Source organism: Onthophagus taurus, chromosome 7 (assembly GCF_036711975.1).
Source record: "Onthophagus taurus isolate NC chromosome 7, IU_Otau_3.0, whole genome shotgun sequence".
NCBI classification, from domain to species: domain Eukaryota; kingdom Metazoa; phylum Arthropoda; class Insecta; order Coleoptera; family Scarabaeidae; genus Onthophagus; species Onthophagus taurus.
The window spans coordinates 39890067-39913153 of NC_091972.1; the positions used below are offsets into that span (position 1 = coordinate 39890067).

Here is a 23087-nt window from a genome sequence, read left to right on the forward strand (position 1 = left end):
AGCCAGCACTTTTGTTTGTTCGAAGTCTATTCGGTGCCCCTCTGCATGGCAATGTTCCGCAATCGCCGACTGTTGGATCTTTTTCAGCCTTACATCCCTCTCATGCTCCTTGATGCGGCACTCGACGTTGCGTCCAGTTTGGCCAACATAAACCTTCCCACAGCTACACAATAGTCGGTAGACCCCCGCTCCTTTTAATGGAGTTAATTTGTCCTTGGCTATCGGGAGTTTGTTCCGAATTTTGCTGACCGTGCCGTACCGCACTACGATGTCGTTCTTCTTGAGGTGCCTAGCAATTCGTTCCGTTACACCTGAAACATAGGGAGACAGATAAATCCAAGTGGTTTTGTACTTGCCGTGTCCTCTTTCTGCTTTCGCTGCTTGATGGCCTGGTTGATGTCCCTCGAAGTGTATCCATTCTTCTGCAGCACGCCTCGTAGAAAGTGCTGCTCCTTCTTCAAGTTTTCTCTTTCACATAGTCTCCCTGCTCGCTGAAATAATGTACTGATCACGGACCTCTTTTGTTGGGGATGATGATGTGAACATGCCTGTAAATACCTGTTGGTATGGGTCTCCTTTCGATATACACCAAGTTGTATATCTCCATTTGTCGTTCTGGTGACCAACACATCTAGGAAAGGTAGTTTTTTGGCAGTTTCTGTTTCCATGGTGAACTTAATCATAAGATGTTGAGAGTTCAAGTGATCCAAGAACTCTTGGAGCCGTTTGTGACCATGTTGCCATATCACAAATGTGTCATCCACATATCGGAGCCATAGTTTTGGTTTCCACTGGTTCTTCTCCAAAGCGTCTTCTTCGAATAATTCCATGTAGAAATTAGCTATAACTGGCGATAGTGGAGATCCCATGGCTGCCCCTTCGAACTGCTCGTAAAATTCTCCTTTCCAGCTGAAATACGTCGACGATAAACAATACTCCACCAGATCTGGCACGTATTCTGGTAAACCCTCCGGAATGAGTAATTTTAGTTTAATTCACACCGGCCGTGAAAGCCTTCGTACTTATATTCTCTCTATTATATTACATTTTTTTCATAAATAATTCATTCCAACAAAAATTTGGGACTAAAACGTTTTGGAATATTTTCATTTATCAATGTTACGTAATTCCAGATTAATTATTTTTAATTCTTTTATTTTGTAAATTTGCTATCATAAAATAAGTTACTTTTAGCTCTTTATCGACTATATTCCAATAACACGCCATCAAAACATTATTACAGATAATAAAATAAGCCGTTTTAAATATGTACAAGTCAATAAATGAGTCACTAAAAAAGTTCTCGTTTATTTTTTGCTCCGATATTATTTACTTAGTTAGACTGATACGGTTGTTATCCCATTTTATTGTCATTTAAAGATAGTGATAATTTGGCACCGACCGCAATACGCCAAAGTTTATTTTTATATCTTTACATTTTCATAAAGTAAAAGCATAAAATCACAAAATTTATGTACCACGAAAAGATTTCTAATATATAACTCTGAAACATTTCCTTCTTATAAAATACATAGTAACTTTTTTTAGCTTTCTTGTAGAATTTTTTTTTTGTAAAGATTCTTTTTTTAGACTTTGTAGAACACTGTAGTACTCCTTGAGATCCCATTGTTTAGATTATCCAAGACCAGTAGAAGACGGAGAAAGAATAGGTGAAAAGAGGTTTACTCGGAGTCGACGTAAAAGCTTCCACAATGACGTCATAGAGGACCGCGTGCTCGCAGTCGGTTTTCCGCGACGTTTCGTCGACGACCGTCGCAGTGCATTATCCGGCGTCGTCGCGTCGACTACCGTTCACGAAGAAGAAGCTTACCCCGTAAACGCGAAAATCGATCAAAAACCTGGAGATCCCAACAACCTCCAAATTACCACCAAAAAAAATTCCTTCATCTGTATACATTAATCTAATCGTCCGGTGAAACTATACGAATCAAAAATATGATATTAGTAGTGTTAAAAAATTGTTCATCGACGGAAATCGAAGAAACAAAGATAGTAACGATGAAGAGGGTATTAAGTTAAAGTTGTACTTAAACTTAAAACAGTTTTAAATAGAGAAAACGTCAAACGCGTTTGGGCCGATGCCGCGGGGTTATGTGGAGAAGCGTTTATTTTTCGTACGGAGGTAACCGTGGTCGTCGACGAAGAGGCGGAGGATCGTCGAACTAAGAAGAGAAGAGGGTGAGCGAATTTTCGAAATAGTGGTGGAAACGGAGAGGGGCGATTTCGCTGTAAAAAGGGGAAGTAGGGAGCTGATTTTGGATCCGCGCGTTACGAGAAAAATGGACAAGCCGAGGATAAGTGAGTAGTATATTTTAGATGTTATCTGGCATTGTTTTTAGTTTTAAATTTGGACGATGTAACTGGGTCGTCAGGTGAAAATAGGTCTTTTCAAAATTCTTCGAATTTAAGACATCAATGATATTTTCAATATTATTTCGAGTAAAGATTTTACATTTAACTATTTTGGTTCTTTAAGAATTAATTTATTTTAAGAAACATTTCGTTTTATTCTAGAAACATTACTATTAATTTTAGTCAATTTTAGTTTCAAATGAACAAAGTGTTATAAATGATACTAAAAATAATAAAGTTAATCATAAAAAACAAAAACATGTCAATAAGAGTTCAGAAAAAAGTTTTGTATGGGATTTTCTATGGTTTTTTTTGGTCTCCTTACAACTTCCAGTAGTAGTCTGCCATCATATAGCGATCCCAATGGCTTGATATCTTTCCTCAATAACCTTGATGTCCTGGTGGAATCGTTCCCGTTGTCCTTCGCTATAATTACCGCAAATAATGCTATTTGATACTCATATTTGCTCCTAATTTTTGGAAATTCTGGAGCATTTTGTCTACTACTTCGGAATATTCTTCAGCTTTATGATACCCCAAAAAAATTTTGACAACTGATACAAAGCTTGTCCATCGTTCCAATTCAACTTAAGTCATGTGGTGTGAAATCATCGTTGTTTATAAGAGTACGGATTTGCGGCCCATCAAAAATTTCTCCTTTTAACTTTTCTCTACTGATACCAGGAAATAAATGACAAATACAGGGTGGTTCAGGTTTTAATCGGGAAACTGTACAGGGTGTCCAAATTTCGATGGGTTTGCAGGGTATCTCAGTTATTATGAAAGATAGAAAGTTGCGGCTTTCGCGAACCTGAACTACTTTTTTGTGAAACTTACAATGGCGCAAACCAAATTTTCATAGCCCTCTTTGTTTTTGATATACAGGGAGTGTTTGAAATTTATGATTTTCAAACACCTCCTGTATCTCGGCTATCCGGAAACTTAGTAAAAAAGTAAAAACGGGTTCTAATAGATTTTTTCATTTGGAATCCAATGGTGCACGTAGAATTTTTCTAGTCACTACGGTTTTTGAGTTATAAAGACAACTCAAATACTGAATACTCAACTTCTAAAATACTTAACTCTTTATAACTCAAAAACCGTGACGACTAGACAAATTCTTCGTGCACCATTGGATTCTACGTGACAAAATGTATTAGAACCCGTTTTTACGTTTACGGATAGCCGAGATACAGGAGGTGTCTGAAAATCGTAAATTTTGAAACACTCCCTGTATATCAAAAACGACGAGGGCTATGAAAATTTGGTTTGCGCCATTGTAAGTTTCACAAAAAAGTAGCTCAGGTTCGCGAAAGCCGCAACTTTCTATCTTTCATAATAACTGAGATCCCCTGCAAACCCATCGAAATTTGGACACCCTGTACTAGGACGTAGTACTTTCCAAAATAACACAAGTTTTTTTATATAAACAAAGGGTATATAATAGGGTTTATAAACTCTTTTGTTTAAGAGCTATGAGCTGTCAAAGTTGAGCCAGAAATTTGTGAAATAAGTAAACCGTAAAATTTGAAATTATGTATGTATGTACTACTGGTTAATACCTTATTTTCAACCATACCTTAAACTTCAGTAGCGTCCTCTAAAGGGATTTTTTTTTATAACAACTTTTTAACGCCATGGAGTATCAACATAAAAAAATGGGTTGTAAAGCTTATTCATTTTTGGTACTTTTTTGTCTCTTTAGTTATATTTTATTTTTTTACACAGAAACTATTAACTTTAAGGAAAATACTAAAGAGGCAAAACAGTACCACTAAAGAATGAGCTTTAATGAGCGTTAATTTCATGCCCTTGGAGGACGCTAGGGAAATTTAAGGTATGCTTGAAAATAAGGTCTTAACTAATAGTGACTACGTATAAAGTTTCAAATTCTGCGATTAACTTACAATCGAAATACAAAACAAAATGTAAATTTTTGGCTCGACTTTAACAGCTCATAGCTCGAAAACGAAAGAGTTGCAACCCTATGTTTATATAAAAAACTTATGTTATTTTGGCAAGTACTACGTCCTAGTAAAGTTTCACGATTAAAAACTGAACCACCCTATATATATGAAGCAATCGCCTTTCCTATTTAAAGTTTTAACAAACTCTTTTATTAGTCCAAGTTTTATATCTAGTGGCTGAAGAATGATTTTTTCTCGATTTATCAACGGTGCATAACCATGTGATGTTAACATTGCCTACAGTCATGTTAATTTTGTATGGCTAGTCTATCCTGGTTCAGTGTTCACTTTACGCACGACTGTTCTACAGATGAAGAAAACATTTTTAAATCTACACACACTGACCATGATGATGATGAAATGAAGTTTATCTAAAACAAGTTTAATATTCTTCCTTAAGAGTAGTTCAATGAAGCTAATTTATTTCCGTAATGCAGTACCACATATTGCAAACTTTTTTTTGAGCTATCTATGAAAAGTGCTAGTTTTTTAGTTGGTATACTCTCTTCTTCTCTAGTTCGATAACATGCTATACTCTAATTTTGAATTCGGAGGAGTAAAATGAAAAGTCAGATTTACACAGTGTAATTTTTGAAAGCTGTTTCGGCGGGAGTTTTAAAACCATAGAGGATTTTAAGTAAACTGTAGTTATGAATTTAATTACTTACTTTGTCCCACACTTTGATTATATATAATATGGATTGAGCCAACGAGAGAGATAGCTTGCGCAAGGTGATCGAACCGAGATAGACATAGAAGCGTACTGCCATATAATGGGTGTACTGATAGAAGTGAGATAGATATAGAAGCGTACTGACATATAATATATCTATCTTTGTTACACTTTCACATTATCGCTTTCCATCTGCGTCTATTCACCTTGAGCAACATTTTTGTTAGTAGATATATTCAGTTAGCTCAATCCATGTTATATATAATCAAAGGTCCCACATAAAATGCAACATGTCAATATTATTTGACATTACACTAAAACGTCGATATAACGGATTAATACGGGTTAATACTAACTAGTTAGCATAAAATATCACTATGTTGCATATTTTTATTGAACTAAAACTAGAACTAAAACTAGAAAGTATTGGGTTTAGCCATGCGTTTGAAGACGCACGGCTAAACCCGAATGTTAATAGTTGTTAGTTCTAGTTTTACACTAGCACTCTTACCATGTAGAACTAACACGATACCTAGAACTAGAATCATTGGGGTTTAGCCGCATGTCTTTAAAGACGGCTAACCTCAATGATTCTAGTTCTAGGTATAGTGTTAGTTCTAGTTTTACACTTGCACTATAACTAGAACTAACACAAGACCTAAAACTAGAATCATTCGGGTTTAGCCGTCTTGAGAGACGTGCGGCTAAATCCTAATGTTTCTAGTTTTCGTTCTAGTGTTAGTTCTAGTAGCAGTGGTAGGTAGCGTTAGTTAGCACAAGATATTACTATGTTGTATATTTTTATTGAACTAATACTAGAATTAACACTAGAAAGTTTCTAGTTCTAGGTCTAGTGTTACTTCTAGTTTTACACTAGCACTATCACTAGAACTAATACAAGACCTAGAACTAGAATCATTCGGGTTTAGCCATACTGAGAGACGTGCGGCTAAGCCCGAATGTTTCTAGGCAGCTGGCAACATCTCGAATTTTCCTAGTGTAATTTTTACTTAAAACTGACCAATAGCAACCCTTCTTTTTGGCGCTTCAATTTGAAAACACTCCTCCGAATTGAAAAATAGAGTATAGTAATACGTCAGACTGAGGGCAATGTTTTTCTTTTAATCTTGTCGCAGGAAGCTCAGCTGATTTCTTAGATAAATTTAAATTTCGAATCATGCTGTTTAGCTCGTCCTGAAAAAAGCCTTGAAAGTCATCGTTCGAAATCCCTTTCGCTATTCTTTTTACTTTGATTATTTAACATTTCAACATCATTACAGCAATCGCCTAATAAGAAAGTCTTTACTATGCAGTGTTGCTTACTTGCGTAAACCCTAGAGTGCATTTTATATCGGTTCATACCTTTTACATTCACAGCACAAAAGTAGCAATCATCAAGGTGGTTTCTTGGCTCTGTCCATGTTACCGGTATTCCACATGGAAACTCTTTTCGAAGTGATTCCACGCAAGTTTTACAAACTTTGTGTGGTGGCCAACATTTGTCTTGTTGTCAAAGTTGTTTTCCAAAATATGCCCTATAACTTTGTTCAACTAAATCGTTTATGTTCCTTCCTTGCTTTTCTTGACGAAATGTACCACATATGTAGCAGAAATGGTCGGTGTTATTAACACAATAACGCTCAATAAATTAAATGATATGATCAATTGGGATTTTTTAACACTGAAAAATTATGAACAAGGTGTTATTCGTTAAAATCGTGGGCAACGATAAGTATTTGTCACGTTATACTTCGAAGAAGACACTTTTTTTTTGCAGTCCGAAATGCTCGGTCAAGAAGTTCAGGGTAACTTAGCCACTCATTAAGAAAGGGTGTTTTGTGTTGACTATGATTGCAGGCGTTCTGCTTATCAGAAGTAAAAATACCAAACGGAATGGCAATCTAAAGCATAAAGTAGTTTTTAAACTAGGATTATTGAAAAATATTGGAAGTCAAGTTTTGGTATCGTGTTGATCATTTCTTCTTTAAAAAAAGGAATGGCTTGACGAATCAGAATTATCTTAATTTGCAAAGTGAACACACGAGTACTGAATAAGTTAACGTTTAACGTGGGTGAGGTTCAAGCAGCTACATAGATGTAGTTACACAGGATGATCTACTTAACGTAGTAAACTACATACAAAATTAGGCTAAAAAAGCGTGGATAGCTTAGCTGCTACAATTCACGATAGCAAAGTCTTATCCCCTTCGTTCGACACTAAATTACATTCTAGAAACTTTCTCTATATGCAAATGCAAAGGAGATAGGTCAAGCAGAACATCTATTGCTAGAGTTGGCGTTGTGCTTAACCCTGTATGTTACTTCTTTCTCTAATGTAGGTGCTAGTTTGTTTATTTCGTAGTGTAACATGTAATATAGATTTTAAAAGTTTCATTTCCATGGCTTAATATATTTTCGCTTTTCCTTCTACACGAATGTATTTCTTTCGCCCCATGTCGCTTTTCTAACTTGTGCTTCTCTACATAGATCACGGTGGCTTGTAATTTCAACACCTACTTAGATATTTAAAATGCATGACCTATTCTATTATCATGTTCTCAATTTGCAGCTTGTAAAGTCTTGGTTTTTTCATTATTACCATACCGTTGATATATGTATTCATATTATATTGTTTAGCTGTTATGTTGAATTGCTAAACTACTTAATTTAGCAATTACTTATTAATATCATATACTCATATGATATATTTCCAATATTTGCAAGAAACGTTAAAATCGAACTCAAATTTTAAAAATTCACTCAATCTTAAATTATCGCAACCAAAAAACGATTTATACATCAAATTACAGCTTGATGACTTATTATTAATTAGTCATATAAACGGCAAGGAGTATCTACGACCGTGAACTCTGAGCAACAAGGAAAAGATTATTCAGGTGATCCAGTCAAAAACAATGAAACAAGTTTTTCAAAACAATGAAAAAGTTGTTTCATTGTTTCATGAATAATCTTTTCCTTATTAAATAGTCACACAGTTTTTGAGATTGTACTGAAATAGAAATAATCAAGAAATTTTAATCTCTTTAAAAATCACTTTAAAAAATCGAGGTAATCGCATTTATAAGAATTAAAAAGTGACTTATAGTACAAATTAATTCGATAATATCTCGAATCTCTCTTCGAATGCATAAATTTATTGGTTATAATTTTTTCAGAATGTGTTCAAAATTGTTCCTGGCAGAGTAGCCATAATCCAATTCTGGGGGTGTTCTTAGATATTTTATACGTTTACTTAATGTATATCATTAATGATATTGATCGGTTTGATATATATATATTCTTTTTTAAATTTAATTCCTCATTGTTTTTTATAAATTTTCACTTTAACCTTCACCAATAACAAATCAGCCGAGGTTAAATTAATTACTTACAATTATGTGTGAATGACAAGTTATTTTCCTTACAAGACTTTTCACTTGAGTCGCGATAACGATAAGTATTGATTAGTTATTTTCTTTTTTACTTTCACACATCCCCTTTAAATAGAAAGAGCTATTGAACTGAAACGCTGTGGGGTTGATATAGAAGAGATGGGTGGAAAGATCTTTCGCTCGCCTTTTTAAATATGTATGAGAACCGTGTCTATAAATTCCCAAGACCTCCACGTGCAAAGGGTAAACTACCCCATAATTCGTTCCGACTCACCCATCTCTACTACTCAAATCATCCTTCAGGTTTATTTTCAAAACAATATAGTTTCAACTTTTTCCAACACATTTTTAGTATTTTACTTATACATTTTTATTTACAAATTTCTATTTAGAAAAAAAAAATGATAGATTTCCCTGTCGAATGTAATATTTAAAAGTTCTATGTATAGATTATATTTTTGTTTCGAAAAAAAGTTTATTTTTACGAGACATTTTGTTGATAGGATTAGAAAATATAGTCCTAGGTCGCGAATTTAATTACGACGTTGTATATGAGCTGGGTTCATAATTCTGCAAAAGCGAGAACTGTCAAGATAAAATACCAAACGGTGCGCGCCCGTAAATAATACCCAAGCTTTAGATCTTTGAGCTTCATCCTTTTTTAAAAAGGATAAACCGATTGATTCACACTTAATAATTTCTTTTAAATATTATTTGCGTATTACATAAAAGATAAATTAAATAGTAATTTCAAAGAAAATTCCATTTTCTTGCTACATTAACTTTCAAAATAAAGATCTGTTTCTTTCTACAACGACATAGGTACCTATATCATAGCCAATAATTTATGAGGTATTTGGCTCTGATCCAATCCCTTAATTTCAAGCTTAAGTGATTATCAAGTAATCAATATTTAATTTCATTTTAATCGTAACAAAAATTACCAAATTGGACTAAATAATAACAATGAATTTCCTTTCCGAATTAATTGATAACTATTAACAACGAAAACACTAGAAAATTAATGGAAATATATATTTACTGGCTTAACACCAGTTTTGGCCAATTGCCCGCCGTTAATCGTAAATGTGTACTCACACTGAATGCAAAGAAAACGTTGCGCACACACAGCGAATGTGTTAAGATTAATAAAGCAACTCGTCATCTGACGATCGGTTGAGCACCGAGCAAATAAATTAGGTTCGTTATTATTGACGTGTCGGCCAAAACACGATGATGATGTTTAAATTAGATCCGACGGTGAAGCAAAACCATTTTGCACTTACCACTTTAAATTTTAAATGGATGTTTTATATCTGTCAGTTTTTAATACATCTCTTTGTCTCTATTTATCGGAATTAAAAAACGATTTATACCTCAAATTAAAGTTTGAAATCCAGCACTTCAAGTTGATATGAAAAACATTTTTTAGTTAACAAAAATTATACAGTTTTTGGGATGATACTGAAATGCGAAGTAATTAAAAAAATATTCATCATAGACAACATTAAAAAATCATGGGGGTTGCGTTATGGGAATTCAAAAATGACTTATAGTGCAAATTAAACTCTAAAATATCCTCTTTAATTTGATATAAGAATAGTTTTTGTGAACACATAAATCTATTAGGTACAATTTTTTTAAGAATGTGTTAATTTTCAACTTTTTCAAGAATCGTTAAAAATAAATCTAAACTTTAAAAATTCATCCACTCCGTAATTATTGGAACTAAAAAACGATTCTTATATCAATGTAAAGTTTGAACTTTCCTCTTCAATTTGATGTAAAAATCATTTCTTAGTCAACGGAAATTAAGTAGTCACACAGTTTTTGATATTGTACTGAAATACGAATTAATCAAAAAATATTTATCTCAAACGCCAACTTTAAAAAATGGTGGTGATCTCATTTATGGGAATTGAAAAATGGCTTAAAGTGCAAATTAAACTCCATAATATCCTCTTTAATTTGATATAAGAATCGTTTTTGTGAACACATAAATCTATTAGGTACAATTTTTTTAAGAATGTGTTAATTTTCAACTTTTTCAAGAATCGTTAAAAATAAATCTAAACTTTAAAAATTCACCCACTCCGTAATTATTGGAACTAAAAAACGATTCTTATATCAATGTAAAGTTTGAACTTTCCTCTTCAATTTGATGTAAAAATCATTTCTTAGTCAACTTAAATTAAGTAGTCACACAGTTTTTGATATTGTACTGAAATACGAATTAATCAAAAAATATTTATCTCAAACGCCAACTTTAAAAAATGGTGGTGATCTCATTTATGGGAATTGAAAAATGGCTTAAAGTGCAAATTAAACTTCATAATATCCTCTTTAATTTGATATAAGAATCGTTTTTGTGAACACATAAATCTATTAGGTACAATTTTTTTAAGAATGTGTTAATTTTCAACTTTTTCAAGAATCGTTAAAAATAAATCTAAACTTTAAAGATGCACCCAGTCCGTAATTATTGAAACTAAGAAACGATTCTTATATCAATGTAAAGTTTGAACTTTCCTCTTCAATTTGATGTAAAAATCATTTCTTCGTCAATAAAATTGATGTAGTCACACAGTTTTTGAGATGGTACTGAAATACGAATTAATCAAAAACATTTTATCTCTAACGCCAACTTTAAAAAATGGTGGTGATCGCATTTATGGGAATTCAAAAATGACTTAAACTGCAAATTAAGCTCGAAAATATTCTCTTTAATTTGATATAAGAATCGTTGTTGTGAACACATAAATCTATTAGGTACAATTTTTTTAAGAATGTGTTTATTTTCAACTTTTACAGGAATCGTTAAAAATGAATCTAAACATTAAAAATTCACTCACTCCGTAATTATTGGAACTAAAAACCGATTCTTATATCAAAGTAAAATTTAAACTCTCCTCTTCAATTTGATGTAAACATTATTTCTTAGTCAACAGAGGTTAAGTAGTCACACAGTTTTTGAGATTGTACTGAAATACGAATTAATCAAAAACATTTTATCTCTAACGCCAACTTTAAAAAATGGTGGTGATCGCATTTATGGGAATTCAAAAATGGCTTAAACTGCAAATTATACTCGAAAATATTCTCTTTAATTTGATATAAGAATCGTTTTTGAGAACCTATAAATCTATAAGGTATAATTTTTTTAATAATGTGTTAATTTTCAACTTTGGGAAGAATCGTTAAAAATGAATCCAAACTTTAGATATTTACCCAGTCCGTAATTATTGAAACTAAAACACGATTCTTATATCAAATTAAAGCTTGAACTCTACTCTTCAATTTGATGTAAAAATCATTTCTTAGTCATTAAAAATGAGGTAGTCGCACAGTTTTTGAGATGGTACTGAAATACGAATTAATCAGAAACATTTTATCTTTAACGCCAACTTTAAAAAATGGTGGTGATCGCATTTATGGGAACTCAAAAATGACGTAAACTGCAAATTAAACCCAAAAATATCCTCTTTAATTTGATATAAGAATCGTTTTTGTGAACACATAAATCTATTAGGTACAATTTTTTTAATAATGTGTTAATTTTCAACTTTGGGAAGAATCGTTAAAAATGAATCCAAACTTTAGATATTTACCCAGTCCGTAATTATTGGAACTAAAACACGATTCTTATATCAAATTAAAGCTTGAACTCTACTCTTCAATTTGATGTAAAAATCATTTCTTAGTCATTAAAAATGAGGTAGTCGCACAGTTTTTGAGATGGTACTGAAATACGAATTAATCAAAAACATTTTATCTTTAACGCCAACTTTAAAAAATGGTGGTGATCGCATTTATGGGAACTCAAAAATGGCTTAAACTGCAAATTAAACTCAAAAATATCCTCTTTAATTGGATATAAGAATCGTTTTTGTGAACACATAAATCTATTAGGTACAATTTTTTTAATAATGTGTTAATTTTCAACTTTGGGAAGAATCGTTAAAAATGAATCCAAACTTTAGATATTTACCCAGTCCGTAATTATTGGAACTAAAACACGATTCTTATATCAAATTAAAGTTTGAACTCTACTCTTCAATTTGATGTAAAAATCATTTCTTAGTCAATAAAAATGAGGTAGTCACACAGTTTTTGAGAAGGTACTGAAATACGAATTAATCAAAAACATTTTATCTCTAACGCCAACTTTAAAAAATGGTGGTGATCGCATTTATGGGAACTCAACTTCAAAAATGGCTTAAACTGCAAATTAAACTCGAAAATATTCTCTTTAATTTGATATAAGAATCGTTTTTGAGAACCTATAAATCTATTAGGTATAATTTTTTTAATAATGTGTTAATTTTCAACTTTGGGAAGAATCGTTAAAAATGAATCAAAGCCTTAAAAATTTACCCAGTCCGTAATTATTGGAACTAAAAAATGATTCTTATATCAAATTAAAGTTTGAACTTTCATCTTCAATTTGATGTAAAAATCATTTCTTAGTCAAGAGAAATTAAGTAGTCACACAATTTTTGAGATTGTACTAAAATACGAATTAATCAACAAATATTTATCTCTAACGCCAACTTTAAAAAATGGTGGTGATCGCATTTATGGGAACTCAAAAATGGCTTAAACTGCAAATTAAACTCAAAAATATCCTCTTTAATTTGATATAAGAATCGTTTTTGTGAACACATAAATCTATTAGGTAAAATTTTTTTAATAATGTGTTAATTTTCAACTTTTGGAAAAATCGTTAAAAATGAATCCAAACTTTAGATATTTACCCAGTCCGTAATTATTGGAACTAAAACACGATTCCTATATCAAATTAAAGCTTGAACTCTACTCTTCAATTTGATGTAAAAATCATTTCTTAGTCAATAAAAATGATGTAGTCACACAGTTTTTGAGATGGTACTGAAATACGAATTAATCAAAAACATTTTATCTCTAACGCCAACTTTAAAAAATGGTGGTGATCGCATTTATGGGAATTCAAAAATGGCTTAAACTGCAAATTAAACTCGAAAATATTCTCTTTAATTTGATATAAGAATCGTTTTTGAGAACCTATAAATCTATTAGGTATAATTTTTTTAAGAACGTGCTAATTTTCAACTTTTGGAAGAATCGTTAAAAATAAATTCAAACTTTAAAAATTCATCTAGTCCGTAGTTATTGTAACTAAAAAACGATTCTTATATCAAATTAAAGTTTGTACTTTCCTCTTCAATTTAATGTAAAAATCATTTCTTAGTCCACAGAAATTAGGTAGTTAGACAGTTTTTGAAATTGTACTGAAATACGAATTAATCAAAAAATAATTATATCTAACATCAACTTTAAAAAATGGTGGTGATCGTAATTATGAGAATTCAAAAATGCCTTAAACTGCAAATTAAACTAGAAAATATTCTCTTTAATTTGATATACGAATTATTTTTGAGAACCCATAAATCTATTAGCTACAATTTTTAAAAGAATATGTTGATTTTCAACTTTTGGAAGAATCGTTAAAAACGAATTTAAACTTTAAAAATTCATCTAGTCCGTGTTTATTGGAACTAACAAACGATTGTTATATTAAATTAAAGTTTGAGCTTTCCTCTTCAATTTGATGTAAAAATCATTTCTTAGTCAATAGAAATTGAATAGTCACAGACGTTTTGAGATTGTACTTAAAATGAATTAATCAAAAAAAATTTATCTATAATGACAAATTTAAAAAATTGTGGTAATCTCATTTATGGGAATTCAAAAATGGCTGAAAGTGCAAATTAAACTCCATAACATCCTCTTTAATTTGATATAAGAAACGTTTTTGTGGACACATAAATCTATTAGGTACAATTTTTTTAAGAATGTGTTAATTTTCAACTTTTTCAAGAATCGTTAAAAATTCACCAACTTTTTTGAAAATTTTTGGAACAAAAAAACGATTCTTATATCAAAGTAAAGTTTGAACTTTCCTCTTCAATTTGATGTAAAAATCATTTCTAAGTCAACAGAAATTAGGTAGTCACATAGTTTTTGAAATTGTACTGAAATACGAATTAATCAAACAATATTTATCTCTAACGACAACTTTAATAAATGATGGTGATCGCGTTTATGGGAATTCAAATATGGCTTAAAGTGCAAATTAAACTCCAAAATATTCTCCTTGATTTAATATAAGAGTCGTTTTTGAGAACCCATAAATTTATTAGGTAAATTTTTTTTAAGAATGTGTTAATTTTCAACTTTTGGAAGAATCGTTAAAAATTAATCCAAACTTTATGTGTTTGAAAGTGAATTATAGTACACGTGTTTTTAAAATTAGACTTAAAAATATTGCCGGTTAAAAAATAGAATTTTCGTTTCAGCACATTATTAATTTGAAAAACTAAAGTAATCCTTCTTGAAAATTTTCTGTTACAAACACCTTTAAAATTATACCATTAAAAAATTTATATTATCCTATTAAGTTTTTTTTTAGATGACATTGATCTACCCAAATCGTTACAAGGCCGTTATATGTAACTCTTTAGATTAGATCAACCTCGAAAACCAATGAAACAAAAAATAAAACGGTGACGTCCAAATTTTAGTTTAAAAAGTGCCGATTCAAATTTTTTATTATAACAATAAAACCGTCGGTTTTTGGGCGGTTATTTCGGTGCTTTCATCTTTATTTCTGCGATTATCGCACGTTAAGAGGAAAAAAACGATTCGGGACGTTTCAAATATTTACGGGCAATCAACTCGAAACTCGTTTTTTGCTAAAACACGCCTTCACCTAACATCGTCTTTCTCGCCATGGAGAGAGAAACCAAAGGTAAAAATAATCAGTACGGTTTATTTAACTGTTTCGTGTATACGTGAGATTGAATAGAATACAGACACCTTTAATTTGCGTCATACCTTGGAATTATAGCTGTATTATTGCTCTGACATCACATAGAAACACGTCAATGTTTTTTGAAACGTTTAACTTTGGCATCATGATGTTCTAACTTTAAAATTACTATTATTAAACTATACAGTTATTTTTAACGATATTCTTCTTAAGATCTGATAAAGTTGAATTAGTTGGAGAAATTGAAGAATTCCAATTAAAAAATCGTTTTATTAACCGTGTCGTATTCATTCATTGAGATTTAAATATCGTAATATTACTGAATCATTATTTTAAGTTCCCAACGACTTTAATTGCCATTCAGTGCAAAACGCTACCACTTTATCTACACAGGAATGCCGTCGCCAATGCGTTACGTGTCGGATCCGGACGACACATTATAAGCATTCGCTATATTTAAAGCCGGAATGCCTAAGGACAAGACAATTCTTTGTTCCGCGTATAGAAAATTCTTGGCAGTATATCAATTTTAAAGAAGCAGATTTTATTATTAAAGGGAAACATTAACGTCAATGGGAATTAAAAAAGTCGATTTCACTTTCGTTATTAGAATTAAGTAATCATCTATGTATCTATCAAAGCTGGATCTATCTATTTTAAGTTGATTCAAAAATAAAGTTCTTGTAAAAATTCAAAAATCGCACTCATTGTGTTTATGTGAGTTAAGTAATGAGTAGTACGTCAAATTAAAGTTGAGACTGTCTATTTTACGAGGATGCATAAGAACCTATATTTTGTATGTATGATATTTTGACATATTGCAAGTTATCGAGGACTCTGTTTTAAGAGTGAAGTTTATTTCGTACAAACATGGTTAATTAAACTAAGATTAGAACTAAAACTAGAACTAACACTAGAAACTTTCGGGTTTTGCCGTGCGTCTTTTAATAAAAGGTTTGACGTTTCGGATGCCATGTTGCAACCTTCTTCAGAAACTGGTTCGAAGTGACGAGATCAAAAAATCGGTAACTATATATAAGTCGGAAAAAACTAATTATTAATCAGTTAACGCTAATTACAAACTAATTAATAACTAATTGCGTCGCGTCTGGTGTGAGGCGGGAAGAGGTCTTCGTGTTCACCACCATCTTCCATGTTCTGCTAAGCTCCCAGCCATCCTCTCTGTTGACGTTATTTTTATGTCGGTGAATCTCTATGGCTTCTCTTGTCAGTCTTTGGTAGTATCTGTTGTCCCTAGCCAGCACCTTTGTTTGTTCGAAGTCTACTCGGTGCCCCTCTGCATGGCAATGTTCCGCAACCGCCGACTGCTGGATCTTCTTCAGCCTTACATCCCTCTCATGCTCCTTGATGCGGCACTCGACGTTGCGTCCAGTTTGGCCAACCCAACCTTCCCACAACTACACGATAGTCGATAGACTCCCGCTCCTTTTAATGGAGTTAGTTTGTCCTTGGCTATCGGGAGTGTGTTCCGAATTTTGCTGACCGTGCCGTACCGCACTACGATGTCGTTCTTCTTGAGGTGCCTAGCAATTCGTTCCGTTACACCTGAAACATAGGGAAGACAGATAAATCCAAGTGGTTTTGTACTTACCGTCTCCTCTTTCTGTTTTCGCTGCTTGATGGCCTGGTTGATGTCCCTCGAAGTGTATCCATTCTTCTGCAGCACGCCTCGTAGAAAGTGTTGCTCCTTCTTCAAGTTCTCTCCTTCACATAGTCTCGCTGCTCGCTGAAATAATGTACGGATCACGGACCTCTTCTGTTGGGGATGATGATGTGAACATGCCTGTAAATACCTGTTGGTATGGGTCTTCTTTCGGTATACACCAAGTTCTATATCTCCATTTGTCGTCCTGGTGACCAACACATCTAGGAAAGGTAGTTTTTTGGCAGTTTCTGTTTCCATGGTGAACTTAATCATAGGATATTGAGAGTTCAAGTGATCCAAGAACTCTTGGAGCCGTTTTTGACCATGTTGCCATATCACAAACGTGTCATCCACATATCGGAGCCATAGCTCTTCTTCAAAGCGTCCTCTTCGAATAATTCCATGTAGAAATTAGCTATAACTGGCGATAGTGGAGATCCCATGGCTGCCCCTTCGTACGTCGACGATAAGCAATACTCCACCAGATCTGGCACGTATCCTGGTAAACCCTCCGGAATGAGTTTTCGGCGAAGACCCTCTACAGCATCCTTAACTGGTACCCTAGTAAAAAGGGATTCCACATCGAAACTTACCAACATATCCCCAGCATCCAGCTTTACACCTTTTACCGATTCCACAAAATGTGTAGAATCCCTGACATACGATTCCGTGCTACCTGTAAAGGGGGACAGAATCTTTGCAAGATGTTTAGCCAGCTGGTATGTTGGGGAGTTGATGGCGCTGACGATAGGGCGGAGGGGGACGTCTGGTTTGTGAATCTTCGGTAGTCCGTAGATTCTTGGTGGTACCTTTCTGCTGTTCTGCTGGAATTCCTGTGGATTTTATCAGTTCCTTCATTTTTCTAACGATTTTGTCTATGGGGTCCTTCTTGATCTTCCTGTAGGTGGCTGGGTCCAGTAAGTTCATCATTTTGTCGTCGTATTCTTTCCTGTCCATAACAACGGTGGCATTCCCCTTGTCTGCTGGTAACACGACGATTTCTGATTTTTCTTTTATAGATCGGAGTGCCTTCTTTTCACCAACCGTCAAGTTGGATTTTGGTGGTTTTGCTGACTTCAATACTCTCGCAACTTCTTGTCGGATCTCTTCGGCTTTCAGTGCAGGCATCCCTCGAACAGCTGCTTCCACTTCGCAGATGATTTCCTCCTTTGGGACCTTCTTCGGGGCGATTGCGTAGTTCAATCCTTTGGCGAGCACAGAGGTTTCGTCTTTCGTTAGTGGGACATTCGATCTGTTAATGACGATTGTTTCTACTGGTAAACTATTACCTTTCTTCTTTTGCGACCGGCGTTCCAGAGATTCAAACTTCTTGATGTGTGTGTCACGGGTCTTCTGAAATTCGCGATTAGCCTTCTCCATTGTTAGTCTGACCACTTTGTCCCAGTCTTCTCCGGATATACAATTGGAAAGTGAGAGGTGGAGTCGTAGTAACTTCTCACTTATTTTTAAGCATTCACTGTGTTTATGGGAATTAAGCAATTAGTAATATATCAAATTAAAGCTAACACTGATTATTATCTGATGGCATAGGTTAATCTTTCAGTTCTTCTTCTCCGGATCCTTATGCCTAATGGCGTCGTTTTTTTTTATTCCTCCATCCACTTCTTCCACTCCCTCCGGTTCCTAGCTAATTTCTTTATATCTGCTAGAGTCTTTCCTTTCTTCTTCCCAACTTCTGCTATTCTTCCTAGGTCTTCCCCTCTTTTTCTTATCCTTATTCTTTGCTTCAAATACCATTTTTACTATTGTGTTATGTACCATTCTAATTATGTGGGAGTACCAGTTGGTTGCTTCCTCTCTATTTTGCTGATCATCTCATTCCTCATTCCTTATCCCATCCCACTTCGTCTTCGCCACTATTTTCCTTAAATATTTCATTTCCGTTGCTGTGATTTGTATGCTTCTGGGAGTAAAAGTGTAAAAGGGCGATTTTGTTAAGAATGAAATTTGCTACAACTTTTATATTAAAACTTTTTTTCTAAAACGTTCCGATTTTCTGATTCGTCCTATACCCACAAGATCCGAAACCACGATTTTTCATCTAATGAATTTCGAATTTTTCTCGATTTCTATGCTTCTGGGAGTAAAAGTGTAAAAGGGCGATTTTGTTAAGAATGAAATTTGCTACAACTTTTATATTAAAACTTTTTTTCTAAAACGTTCCGATTTTCTGATTCGTCCTATACCCACAAGATCCGAAACCACGATTTTTCATCTAATGAATTTCGAATTTTTCTCGATTTCTATGCTTCTGGGAGTAAAAGTGTAAAAGGGCGATTTTGTTAAGAATGAAATTTGCTACAACTTTTATATTAAAACTTTTTTTCTAAAACGTTCCGATTTTCTGATTCGTCCTCTACCCACAAGATCCAAAACCACGATTTTACCCAAATGAATTTCGATTTTTTCTCGATTTCTATGCATCTCAGAGCAAAAGTATAAAAGAGCAAAATTGTTAATTATTAAATTTGCTACAACTTTTATACTAAAACTTTTTTTCTAAAACGTTCCGATTTTCTGATTCGTCCTCTACCAAAATGATGCAAAACCTCGATTTCATCTAATTGAATTTCGATTTCTATGATGATTCATTTCCTTCTTGTTTTCTTGGAATGTCCATCATTCACTGCCATATGTTCATAATATCGGGACTGCCACCTAGTTGTACACTTTCAGTTTTATCTTTTTAGTTTAGAGTATGATATACGTTGTTTGTTTTCCTTATTCTTGCATATATGTTTAAATCGATCCTTCCACCTAGTGATGCTAAACTACCCAAGTACTCATATGATGATACTTCTTCTATCTTTTGTTCCTTAATAAATATTTCTTTCGGGTCATTTCTTATTTCCTTTTTATTTATTATCACGATTTTACATTTATTTACATTTAATTCTAGGTCCATCTTTTCAATTTCTTCTGTCCATATTACAACCAACTTCCTTGCCTTTTTATGGTTCTCTGTTATCAGCACTATGTCATCAGCATATAGTAAATTATCTATTTTTATTGATTCCAAACTTTTATAACCTATTGCTGTTTGATATTTATTTGTTCTTGATTTTTTTCACTCTGTCCATTAATATTATAAATAACAAGCGGCTTCGGCTATCGCCTTGATTTATTCCCTTGCTCATTTCTAAAGTTTTTACTGTTTCTTTCCTCATTTGTACTATGCCCTTGACTCTTCCAGTTTATTTTTCACTACAATTCTTAACTTTTCTTCTATTATCCTTGTGTATAATTTGTAACTTGTAGATGATAGGCATATGGTTCTGTAATTTTCACAGTTCGAGTAGCTTCCTTTTTTATGTATTGATAAGATGATACTATCTTCCCAAACTTTCGGGATTGTTTCCGACTCCCATTCGGTTTTATATACATATACTTAGAAGCCATTCGTTCCTTTTTATTCCCAAATATTTTATCATCTCCGGATCTATTTTGTCTTTGCCGCAAGCCTTGTCTGTTTTCATCTCCATCATTGCGTTTTCTAATTCTTCCATTGTTATCTCTTCAGTTGCTATGCCTGTAGTATCTTCCCTTATCTCATCTTCTATTCCCTCCTCCATTGTTTGTGTCCGATTTCCATTCTTGAACTTTTCTGCATAAAAATTCGCCCATATGTCCAGGATTTCCCTTGTAGTTGTCTTTATTATTTCCTTGTTTTTATCTTTGTCGGATTTTATTTGTTTCCTTTGATCTCCCTTCAGTATTCTTATTGGATTCCAGAATTTCCTGTTGTTCAACTTTTCTTTTTCGCCTACCTTACCGTATTCTTAGCTACATCTCTGTTCGTTCTATAGTTTGCTCTATCCTCTTCCGAATTCGTTCTTATGTATTTCTTCCATGACTATTTCTTCTTCTTGATTGCCTGTCGGACCTCTTCGTTCCACCAGTGTGTTCTGTTTGTCTGATTATTATATTTTCTCATTCCACACACCTCCATAGCTTTATTTTGCATTATCTCTTTAAGAATTCTCCATCTTTTCTCCAGTGTTAAATTCTGCTTGTTCTAGTCTTTCTTCCTCCCGCCTTAGTTTATGAATGTTTATTTTCGTGTATTTTTTCATTTCTTACTTTTCGATTTCTATATTATTAACAGTTGCCATGACTAGTCTGTAGTTAGTTCCCATTTCTGCTTCTGCTTCAGTCTTTACCTCCTCGAGTCTGTTTTGGAGATTCCGGATGTATGTGATGTAATCAATAATACTCTTAGCATTCCTTTCTTCCGCCACAAACGTATATTTATCTTGCCTCCTCTGACTCCACATAGTATTTTCAATCAATAAGTCGTTTATTTGACAAAATTACCATACTACCTCCCCCCTTGTGTATATCATTACCTATTCTCAGTGTTGTTAAATACCCGGGTATTTATTTTCAAGGGTATTTATTTCCCGGGGGTATTTACCCAAGATAGGTATTTAGAGGATAGAGTTGATGGCAGTTTTGCAACCACTTCAAGAATGCAGAGTCGATTATCGATACACCAAACATATTTATAGCATTTACAAGAATGCTACAATGACGGTAAAATTGCATAAAAGTACCATTGGTCGTGGGCTAAGATAAGGTGATACAATGTTGAACCCAATTTGTTCATCACAATCCTGGAGACAGCATTTAAACACCTGAATTGGACCCAAAAAGCATAAACAGTGATGGCAAATACCTAAGTAACTCCTCGTCTTCAATGTCTATTTCATCATCGTGCTTTCGTTTTTTTCCGAATCTGTTACATTTTTACTTGTATCATTTTTATACATTGGTACTGTTTGGGTATTTATCCTGGGCTGGGGTAAATACCCGGATATATACCGATTTTATAAATACCTACCCGCCGGGTATTTACCCAACGCCCATCACTGCCTATTCTCACATTCCAGTCTCCTATTATAATTACTTCCTTTCCTTGTTCTCTGGATTTATCGAAGGTTTTCTGCAGACTTGAGTAAAAATCTCGTATTTCTTCTTTTTCTTCTGTTACCTCCGTTGGTGCGTAAATTTGAATTACATTCACTTTTCTGTTTAGATCAATTCCAGAATTCTTGAATTTACTGGTTTACTTGCTTTTTCTTGCCTTTATCTATATTCCTGCCATTTTCATCTTCAGTAAAGTCTTCTATCTTTAAGTTTTATGTAAAAAAAAAATGAGAAAAAGTATATTTTTATATGCATACACAATTTGTTTGAATTAAAAGATATCTTTTACAATAATATTTTAAAATTTTTACCAAACTAGTTGATTTACACCGAAATAGCTTGTGTAAAATACAAGTTTGAAATTAGGACAGTTCAAATCGATAATAGTGGGACCTCAATCTATTGAATTTAGGGAACCCGAGAATCATTTTTCAAAATCTTTTATTTGTTTGTCCACATCGAATTCTTTTTACTTTCCAGCTTTATTAATTTTATCGATTTTCATCGGTTTCGTCAAAATATCCAAAGCGAATTTTATTTTTTTAAATTTAGTTCTCCCTCTACGGTTACAATAGTTTCACATAACCGTTTCCTTATCGTTAACCTAGTTGCTGTTATTGACCTTGTTCCATTCTTGGCCAACCTTTATTAATATTTCAGATTTAGATAATAAGTAACTACAACACGCTATGTATGGTTGTCTTTAATTATCGTTTTATGTATACATAATGCTTTTGAATTATTGGCAAAGTTGAATTGACTTTATTTTTTAATTAATATGTTGTAATTAATTTTTATTGTTGTATTTAGGACACCGACTTATTAATACTTTTTTTTTGAGTTATTTATAAATTACAATCCTATAATCGTATACCATTTAGGAAATTGATTATTTATTATTCGTTGTGTATAGGTTTGATTTTGAAATCAAAGGCGCGAGTTAATTAATACACTTTCGAAGCAAAGATTCCACGAAATTTGACAAATAGGCTCAACGAACTTCGTAAATACTCTTTGAATAATGGTTTATTTTCCGAAAATAAACAGTTTTGACAAATTATTATGTTGAGATGGACTACTTCTAAAGTTAACTCAAAATAATAATTTAATCTTTGTCAATTTATTTAATATTTTTAGTGATAATAAAATGAATATTGTCCTTTTTTTATTTTCTTCGTTTTTATTCGTACAATAAAAACAGCTCTTGAATATTGATCCAAATTCGTCTGAATTGTCCTCCATAAAACTCAGAAACGGTAGC

At 33.0% G+C, this 23087-nt stretch overlaps 1 protein-coding gene across 1 annotated transcript in view; it reads left to right on the forward strand.

Moving 5' to 3' along the window:
- Positions 1–1768: 1768 nt before the first annotated feature.
- The window catches only part of LOC111418534 (uncharacterized), a 46376-nt gene continuing 25057 nt past the window's right edge, over positions 1769–23087 (forward strand). The window contains exon 1 of the mRNA XM_023051078.2: positions 1769–2319. Within this exon, the coding sequence (XP_022906846.1) occupies positions 2301–2319 (19 nt within the window). The 5' untranslated portion in view covers positions 1769–2300. The remainder of the gene's footprint in view (positions 2320–23087) is intronic.